General features: G+C 35.6%; 2 protein-coding genes across 3 annotated transcripts; both read left to right on the top strand.

Moving 5' to 3' along the window:
- The first annotated feature begins 2,255 nt into the window (after nucleotides 1-2,255).
- Nucleotides 2,256-4,237, top strand: LOC145802955 (uncharacterized). Of its 2 annotated transcripts, XM_082895912.1 has the most exons (3): nucleotides 2,288-2,394; nucleotides 2,477-2,535; nucleotides 3,835-4,237. In XM_082895912.1, exons 1-3 carry the CDS (start codon nucleotides 2,322-2,324, stop codon nucleotides 4,018-4,020), a joined length of 318 nt encoding a protein of 105 aa, XP_082752038.1. In that variant the 5' UTR covers nucleotides 2,288-2,321; the 3' UTR covers nucleotides 4,021-4,237. The 2 variants fall into 2 exon arrangements, 1 of the variants encoding a protein (XP_082752038.1); XR_014344828.1 differs by lacking the exon at nucleotides 2,477-2,535 and having other exon boundaries at nucleotides 2,256-2,394; nucleotides 3,835-4,005.
- Nucleotides 4,193-5,569, top strand: LOC114283277 (calcium-transporting ATPase 1, endoplasmic reticulum-type; the record flags this gene model as incomplete). Its single annotated transcript, XM_082895564.1, is given in 5 exon segments — nucleotides 4,193-4,237; nucleotides 4,310-4,419; nucleotides 4,928-5,156; nucleotides 5,255-5,301; nucleotides 5,303-5,569. Coding segments are annotated over 5 exon segments (564 nt in total), but the record flags the coding sequence as incomplete, so codon positions are not given.
- Between the last annotated feature and the right edge of the window lie 3,967 nt (nucleotides 5,570-9,536).

The following is a 9,536-nucleotide window of genomic DNA, read 5'->3' as shown; positions in this document are numbered from 1 at the left end:
ACTCCACTACACACTCCACTTCACCTACCTCCACTTCACCACACACTCCACTTCACCTAACCCACTATCACCTCCACTACACCTACTACCACATTTTCTTCTATATATAGATTGTATAGGAATTGTAATTTATCATCTTGTAATCAATCAATCAATAATACATGTATTTTTAACAGTTCCTCCCCCATTTTTTAGGGTTAGAAAATTTGGAACCAAATTCTCTCTCTCTCTCTCTCTTGTAATTTTATATACATTTGCTCACAATTCCTACACTTTTGCCAATACAACCTTGATAGAAGTTGCTAGTCTTTGGGCTGAGGTTGCTTGAGACCCTCTTTGGGCTCTAGAAGGTGGTCTTGGCTTGGTTTATTGGCCAAATTGTGACTTGGCTTCAAGAGGTATAACACTCTTTCTTTATACTTGTTTTGTACATTTGCTTTGCCATCCTTTTTAATTGTTTTGAGGCTGATTTTGAACTGTAAAAAAACTATGTTTTTTTGGCTTAAAAGTGCTGGTTTGAGGCCATTTTCAATTAAGGGGTGGTTCACCCTTCTTGCTTCTTAGTTTGTAAAGTTTTTGTGCCTTTATTCATCACTTTGAAACCAACTTTTTGGACCTTTTAACCACTAAATTTTAGAGGTTTTTCAGTGGCAAAAAACTCATTATGAAGTCCAAAATTGGAGGGGTTAGCCTCCCCTCCTTGTGTCTTGTTTGCATGCCTAGTTAGCCCCATGTATTAGCTTAATGTTTTAGTTTTTTGTGGCTCAAGTCCAGCATGTTTTACACTCTGTTTTGAACTATTTTATCACTGTTTTGGCTGCTTGGTGCCTTTTGAGTCTTGTTTTGTATAGTTGTAGTGTAAGTCCTTTCACTAGCTTGGTGCTTTAAGGCTTTAACCATCATTGGTTTGAGTAGATTTCATGTTTTAGTGCTTTTTCTCACCAAATTTTAGCACTTATATTCTCTGCAATTTCCTTCATTTCTTCACTTTTTCATTTTCTTTGAGGGTTGTTTTAACCTTAGGGTTGTTTAAGCTTGAGATGGAGGCTCGTGCTTAATGGTTTAATCCTCCTTCGAGGGTTTATTACCAACGGCATGAAGCTTCTCTCATGTCTTAAACTATCCCTTGGTTGACACTTCTTTCATCCTAGAAGACACTCACCAATAGACGAATTGATTAAAGAATGATTTGGTAATTAAAATGTGTAAATAAAATCGGCAAGCAAAAGAGGCAAGATAAGCATTCTTTGTGTTGCATTGCATGTGTTCAAAGCGGACGTTAGTTTGAACACAAGGAAAATGGAACATTTCATACTCAAAAGTGATGAACTATGCCATTTTCCTAGGTCTCCATTGCCCTTGATCATGCATGACAGGGTAATGGTCATTTGAGTCTTGTTTTGCATTCATTAAACTTGTACAAACTTGGTTCTTTGGCCATTATGCAATGAAATTGCTTCGTTGATGGTTTGAGAGCCAAGAGTATCACTCCTTTGAAATTGTTTGATGATAAGGAGGGTAACAGTACAAACAAACCTTCAAAAAGTACACTGTTTTGCTCTGTTTGCTCTCTATTGCAGCAAGAAAGTCCAAGCCAGTGGTGGTCGACAGCCACCACCAGTAGCCGACCGACCATCAGCAGTGGCTGACCGGCCCCCTTGTCAGCCACCAATGCAAATTCAACAGTGTGCTCCTGAGACAAAAGAGAGTTGATCTGGAAAAGGAGAAAGTGTAAGTGCTTATGTGCAAACAAAGGCGTTCAAGAGCAAAGGAAATCAATTTGTTAGGAAAGTTGGGACCATTTTAGCTCTAGCAAATGGGGCTTTTTTTTTATCTTACTAATGTTAGTTGCTGAGCTGCTATAATTTTTATCAATCCTCATAGTGATTCTTTATTGATATGTGATTGGTTTCCTAACTGCCTAAGCCAAACTTAGATTTCTATGATCCTTCAAAATATTTTGTTTGATTTTTTTATATTTTATATTTTTTTTTATATAATTCATTGATTTATGTGACCAAAAATTAGTCAACATGACTTTTATATGTTAGCTTTGTCAAGGTCTTCATTATTTTAAAATGTGTTGGTCTCTTGTATATCCACCTTGCATTATATGTTAGCTTTGTTGATTTTTTATATGGCCAGTGGCCACCAAGATTTTGTTTCTTAGCTTATTGACAAAACAGAATGAAACAAATGAAAATTAATAGCTATACCATGCAACTCTGTGTTTAAATCTCTTTTATGTAGTTAAAATTTCATTAATCTGCAGGTTCACTACTTCTGGCCTCTGGATAGCATTAGAATAAAAGAGTTTGATAATGTGTGGAATGAAGTTACAAGACAATCTGGAGGAAGGCTCACCTTTGATACTATTCCTGTCATGTTTGGGAGGTATACCTTGAAATGTAGTGCTTTTGTTGCTCTATTTAAGCAATCATGGCTCATGCTCATGCTCTGTTTTTTCCCTTATCAGATTCATGGCATTGTATCATGTCATTTCCATGGGTAAATGCACCCAAAATTTGCCACATGGTTGGTGATTTTCTTTTTATTTTATTTTTTCAATTTTTTAGTGTTTTCCTCTTGGCTTATTGTGAACACCCCCTCTAAATTGTCAAAATTGTCATAAATATATTTTGTCATTCTAATATCTCTTTTGCTAGGTCATAAGTGGACTTGAGGCCAGGACCTAATTCATAGTATTAATCATCTGGCCTACTTTACTTGAATTTCATTGGAAATATTCAACCAAAGGAAAAGTGAATCGTCAAAATTCCATATACTTTTTATTAATTACTATTCGTCGTTAAATTTCTGGAAATTCATACACTTTCACTCAATATATTCTGAAATCTAGTTGTCCAAAATAGAGTTAGGTAGATTGAGTATTGTGCAGAATTTATAGCTGAAGTAAAACTTTAAATTGTTGAGATGTCTTACTACCATGATAGCACAACTTCAGTCATTTAAATGTTTATTATAATGTCACTAAATGCCCTTTTTCTTCTTTATTTTTTTGTTGAGGAAACTTTTTTTTTTCTGTTTAGGTTTCACCACAACTACTATTACTTTCATATTTTAGAGAGAGATTGAGTATGATTAAGGTAGAATTATTATATCTTCATCATGTTGTGCTCTTGAGCCCTCACTGTGTAATATGTTAATAGTTGCCAAAGTATACTGCTTATATGTAGAAACCTAGCTAAATATATGAATACAATGGATTATAAGAATTTAGGTCAAACTCTGATTGGGTCAAGTCTCATAAGAAGTATTACCTAATTTTATTGATGCAAACTTCCTCTCTCAGTGAGTCATTTTAACAAAGTCATTCAAAAAGTTGCTTTTTTGGACTGACCTTTGTGTTGAACCACAAGGGACCTGGATTAATTCTTGATGAGATTGTAAATATTAAAAAATGTTTTTATTTTCAAGGTCTTAAAAATGATTTTATTTTCTAAACTGGATCCATTTCATGGTAGCCTTGATTCACTTACATCAAGATTACCTAGGAAGCACAAATACAGTTACATATACACACACGGACACATGGCACTGTCTTTAAAAAAAAAAAAAAAAAATTAGGATATGGACAACAAGAATATGAATTTTTTATTATATATTTTTAATTGCAATGTATATAAATCTATGAAGTATGGACATGGACACGAGACATAGACACGACAGAACATGGATATGCTAACACAATGATTTTTAAAAAATCATGACATGACACATCGGGGGACACATGAAAAAAAATGAATGAGATGGGTATTGACATTGTTTATTTTTGGAATGTTTGTGTTGATTCGGTTGTTAACAACAATATAGGAGTATGAGGAGACAAGTGAAGAACCTGTGCAAGTTGCCCCTAAAGAAAGTGAACAACAAGAAGTTGAAGAAGCTGAAGATAAAGAAACACTGGTAGATACACAACAGGAGCCTGAGCCTGTGCCTGAGCCTAAGGAGGAGGAAGTTCCACCATTGATATCAACTGACCAATTGGTAAGTAACTGATTTGTTTGGCATACTCCTAATTTTTTTTTTCTTTTTTCTTTTTTTAGTGACTTTTCTATTGAATTTTTGAACTATTTAAAATTGGCATTTGGAAGGGAATAAGCACGCCAACGACCTAAAGTTTTCTTTATGAAATTTTTATAGAAAAATGGACTTATAAGCCCAGCCAAACAAAGCCAATTCTATTGGAATAGCTATAGGAATTGCTGGGACGGAGGTGTGTTTTTTCTTTATTTTCTTTAGGTTAGCATTGTTTGAAACTTGAAACTAATTTCTCTTCTCTTTCCAGGTTGCTAAGGAAGCTTCAGATATGGTGCTGGCTGATGATAATTTCAGTACGATAGTCGCTGCAATAAGTGAAAGGAGGTCTATCTACAACAACATGAAGGCTTTCATCAGGTGCTTTCCCATCTTCCCCTCTAAGCAGTAAATGATCAAAGCATATAAAGAGAAAAGTAGAGCAAGATTTTGAATAGGTTGATTCAAGAATGAATACCAAAAGCGAAATTATTTTTTTGTTTAAAATCTGTTGATTCTGTATGAATGCGAGGATTAACGAAATCAACAGTTGGTTGATTCATACTGAATACCCAAAAGTTAAAAGAAAAAGAAACACAAAATTTTAATCACCAAAAAACTGTTTTCACCGTTACAATACTTGGTTTATATAGGAGAAACCAATCCTAAAATCAATCACTGCATTAAAATAGTTGATAAAAAATGTTTCCTAAGGGAAAATCTACAATGATAGCATTAATCCATCTCAACCATAAAACTATGTCTTGAATCATTTATAAACATTTGCAGCTTTTTACACATCAAGAAAAGGGTAATTCATAATCCTGCTTGTAGCAAAAATGAACTTTCAATTGGGCTCATGTTGTGAATGGTTTTCACCCTATTGTAGGTACATGATCTCCTCAAATGTAGGTGAGGTTGCCTCAATATTTTTAATAGCGGCATTAGGGGTCCCGGAAGGCCTAATCCCTGTCCAACCCTTGTGGATCAACCTTGTCACAGATGGACCTCTTGCGACAGCCCTTGGATTCAATCCACCAGAAAGAGACATCATGAAGAAACCCCCTTGCCGAAGTGATGACATGCTCATCAATCCTTGGACTTTATTTCGCTATCTGGTAAAAATTTTGGAAAAACTGATTTCACATTGCAAAAACTGATTTCCATGAGATTGAAGTATAATAATCTGTATAATTAACAAATGGATTATGTGCAGGTGATTGGGCTATATGTTGGAATGGCAACTGTTGGTGTATTCATCATTTAGTACACATGGCTCATTCTTAGGTATTGACCTTAGCGATGATGGGCACACATTGGTCACATTCTCTCAGCTTGCAAATTGGGGCCAATGCTCTTCTTGGGGGAAATTTCACAGTTTCACCATTCACAGCTAGGAATCATTTATCTTTAAATGATTTGGTTTTGAGAGTAGTTCAATATTGTTGTGTTCTGACTAAAGTTTACTTTATTACTTTGTTGTCACTGCTACTGAAAGGGACAGTTGTTGCACCCCTAGATAAATTGGGTAAATCATCATGATGTTGCTTTTCTATGGATAGTCTTAGCATATGGTAAAAACTGTTTTGTGGTGGTTTCACATTTTTTTTTTTTTGGGGTATAGAATTCTCGCCAAAAAATATTCATTTATATTATAAATATGTAATGTTTTTAGGATTTATTTTCCCAGTTTTATCTAGGTTGCCTTGTTAGAATATCATTAGCTTTGGTATCTTATGGTTGCAGGGAAAGCATTACAAGATGAGAGGATTAATGGAGGGGCATTCATAGGCACTGATGGTCTTCAATTTCCACAACAGCTAATACCTGTAAGCTTTAATCTCACCATGTCATTGATGTCTGTCTAAGCTGGATTTACTTGATGTCTGTCTAAGCTGGATTTACTTGATGCCTATGCATGTCTTGGGCATTCCACATTTTATGAACTATGGTACTTAGAAAATAATCTAGAACATTTCTTCTTATCTTCGTTTCTTTAATTATTGTTATTATTGTTCTTATTCATTACACATTCATTCAACATAACATGTTTTTTTGTTAAAAAAAAATAAAAAAATAAAACATGTTTGCTTCTCTTGTGGCATATTTGTTGATATTTTTCTTTCCAACTGATATATAGATAAACTACAAATAATAATCTCATGTATTTGCTATAGTTCCTATAGTTCCTTATCTAATGTATTTGCTAGTAAGTACTCTGGTAGAATTACATCACATTGTTCCAAAAAGTGCCTAAAGCTACTAAAACTTACCTAAATTTCTTCTATAATGGATTGAAAGTTTCTTTTTAAACTTGTAAATAATATAAACTCTAATTTGACTTGGACTCTTTATTTTGGAACTTATAATGATAATGGATAAGACCTATACAAACCTAAACCTCATATACTCATTTCCCTCTAGAAACATTGCAACAAAAGAGGCAACTTCATTAGAAGTATGAAAAAAAAGGTTTTGATTTATGTGGATTTTATTTGCATATATGTTGAGATTGTTGAGATTATTGAGATCTTGAATTTTTACTAATTTTTCATTATGAAATTGCTTTTATGGGGCCATTGAATTATTTTATTAATTTTAGAAATGTTTTATTGATGTTTTAAAATTTCTTAATCATTTCTTAATACCTCAAAAAATATTTTGTCCCTGAGTCATTGGTTTTTGTATTCACGTGAAGTTTCCTTTGTCAGGTAGACAAGAAATGTAACAGGGTTAGTTGCTCCAGTATTGTTGCGGGTTTAAGTGCCTTAACGCATACATTGGGCATCCTCGTCCATGTGATAGAAGCAAGTGAATTTGCTACAACTGCTATAGGAACTGTTGTCGGTAATTTTAGATAATCTATTAATAATTGTTGATATGTTTAGAAAGTTAGATATGTATAGTTTTGGATGGTTTAAACTTTTTGTACAGTTTAGAACTTAAGGATATAGTTTTCGAATGTTTGGAATGTATAGACAATTGTTAAATGTTTATGATTTATGGATATAGTTTCTTTTTGATGTTTCAAACAATATTTTGGTGATTGATTGATATTTTGTGATGCGTGTTTGTAATATTTGTTAGATTGTACAAAATTGATCAAATAGAACCTGTTGAATTTAAAAATAAAAAAAATTACATATTCTACAGCAGGCATAATTAGTCCTTGTATTACATATTTTACGGAGCGCAATCAACGTCATTACTTGTCTCGCCAATTAACGGCATGCAAAAGTAGTCGTAGAAAAATTAACGACGACGCACAAAATCTTCCCTTAAATAGCTTTTAATGGTGTACCATAGTATGTCGTAGAAAAAGTAACAACGATGTGCAAAATCTGCCGTTAAATAGTTTTTAACGGCGTACGAAGCACGTTGTTGAAAGTGAATGATTTTCCATGACTGGTCATAATATGACGCGCAATGCATGTTGTAGAAGGGTTTTTATGGCGTGTATTGCGCGCCGTAAAAACCCTTTTTTGTTGTAGTGCCTCCATCGACAGTCTAAAACAGATATTTCTAAACAGTTATATGATCTATATAACAGATAATTTATCAAATTTTCATAGGTGAGTGATTTAACAATTTCAACTACACCATTCATTCACATATCCTCCCAATTTCACATTTCCCATATCAATTTCATTATTTATACAAAATGATTATCCAACCCAAATTAGGACAAATTTCACCCTTTTTCAAATATCAACCTCAAGGCCAGATTTCACCATTTTAACATAAGAGGCTTCATATTCAAAGCCCCATACTCATTTTACAACCCAACATGGAAAAAACTCTCTTTCAATTTGAACCCAAACCCCAATTTACCCAAATTCACTCCCAAATCCCATCATCTATGCATAACAACAAATATCTAGATTAAAAGCCATATTAAGGTGTAAAATATCCCTACCTTCAATGTAGAAACCCAAAGGAAGAACTTCAAAGATGCCCAAACTCGTTTTTATTCAGATTAATAGGAAGCACACGAAATGCTCCACCTTTTTAACAGAGGGACTAGGGTTGAGAGATCCCTAAATCTAGATGTATTTGTAGAAAGGGAGAATATTTTAGAGAAAGAGAGTGCTAAATTAGGGTTTTGAGAAGAAAGGAAATCAACAAGTGATATACAACTGCTCTGCTACGAACTGATATACGTGACCCTCGCTCGAGCGAAGGAGTTGTCGCTCAAGCGACCAGACACAACAAGAAACCTCGCTCAAGCGCAAGAAGTGTTACTCGAGCTCAAAATACATACCTTCAGGCATTTCACAGACGCACACCCTCACTTGAGCGCAAGAAGTCTCGCTTGAGCGAAGAACTTCACATTTCCAGAAAATTCTGCGTCTGGGAAAAATATTGAGAACTCTCAAAGCTCGCTCAAGCGCAAGAAACCTCGCTTAAGCGAAGAAGCGAATTTCACAAGGCTCACTCGAGCGCAAGAAGCCTCGCTCGAGCGAAGAAGCAAATTTCTGGACAACAACAACTTGAACAACTAGCAACTAACCTACTCCGAACACGCCCAAGACATTCCAATACTCTAACCCAAAGACAAAAGAGGGAAAATAAGACATGGATAACAATATTAAACCACGAAACCCAGGCCCAAAATACAATGAAGGTCGGGTCAAAATTGGGATTGCTATAGGTATGACCTCGGCCTGACAGGCAGCATCTTACTTGTTTCAGATGGTGTATCAGTTCTTCCACATTGGTTGGGGGATACTGTGCCATTGGAATAGGTGACTGGTCTTGTGCTGGATTGGAAGCAAATGAGTGTTCTTGAACCGAGCTGGACACAGGTGAGCCGAGGGGTGACTGTTGTAGGAACTGGACTGGTGAATTCTGCCTGATCCTCCTCCGTCTTGTAACCGGTGAGAGTGAAACAAACACTGGTTGCCCCTGAACTAAAGCTCTGACCACACAAAGTCTATTGACACAAGTTCAAAGTACTTGAGGGATATCGAAGCCTTTTGAAGCTATGGTTCCAGGACTACCTAGCAAAAAAGAAAACAGACATCACCTCAGCCTAAAATTCACTAGAACGAATATGATCACAACTGAGTGACTACGCTCCACACTGAATTCTGCCCCAAAATAGATACCAATTGTACCGCTGATATGAAGCACCCCTGTACAGTTTCACTACAAAGCACATACTAGGTAAAGAGAGCCAAAACACCCCTATGAGGGGGGGTAGGGTTACCCTGTCCTAGCTTTGGCATGATCTAGGGTTTCACTACTTCAATCAAGCGGTTTCATGCAATCCTGCATTCGGGTGAGCATCATGTCCTAGTTTGGAACAGTCACTATGGCTTTTCTATATGCAGTTAGGTCCAATGGTCAAAAAGGATACCTCAGTAAGACTACCTAATAAACCTCTCACACCTAACACCGAGAAGTGAAAGGAGGATCAAACGGCACAGCGGTAGTCCATATCCAAGAGTTATGTTTCCATCGTGGTAGAGCCCACGACCGGTCAGCCTTTTGGCAAG

The sequence above is a fragment of the Camellia sinensis genome, chromosome 11 (genome assembly GCF_055761805.1).
Source record: "Camellia sinensis isolate YWXY chromosome 11, ASM5576180v1, whole genome shotgun sequence".
In the NCBI taxonomy this organism is placed as follows: domain Eukaryota; kingdom Viridiplantae; phylum Streptophyta; class Magnoliopsida; order Ericales; family Theaceae; genus Camellia; species Camellia sinensis.
Note: the sequence above shows the minus strand (reverse complement) of the source record. Positions and strands in the feature narration are given on the sequence as shown.

Excerpts from the sequence above, each read along its gene's own strand:
- LOC145802955 (XM_082895912.1), top strand. The coding sequence starts at position 2,322 with ATGTGTGGAATGAAGTTACAAGACAATCTGGAGGAAGGCTCACCTTTG. Across the intron at positions 2,395-2,476 it reads ATTCCTGTCATGTTTGGGAG|ATTCATGGCATTGTATCATG; the intron begins GTATACCTTGAA and ends TTCCCTTATCAG. Across the intron at positions 2,536-3,834 it reads CACCCAAAATTTGCCACATG|GAGTATGAGGAGACAAGTGA; the intron begins GTTGGTGATTTT and ends ACAACAATATAG.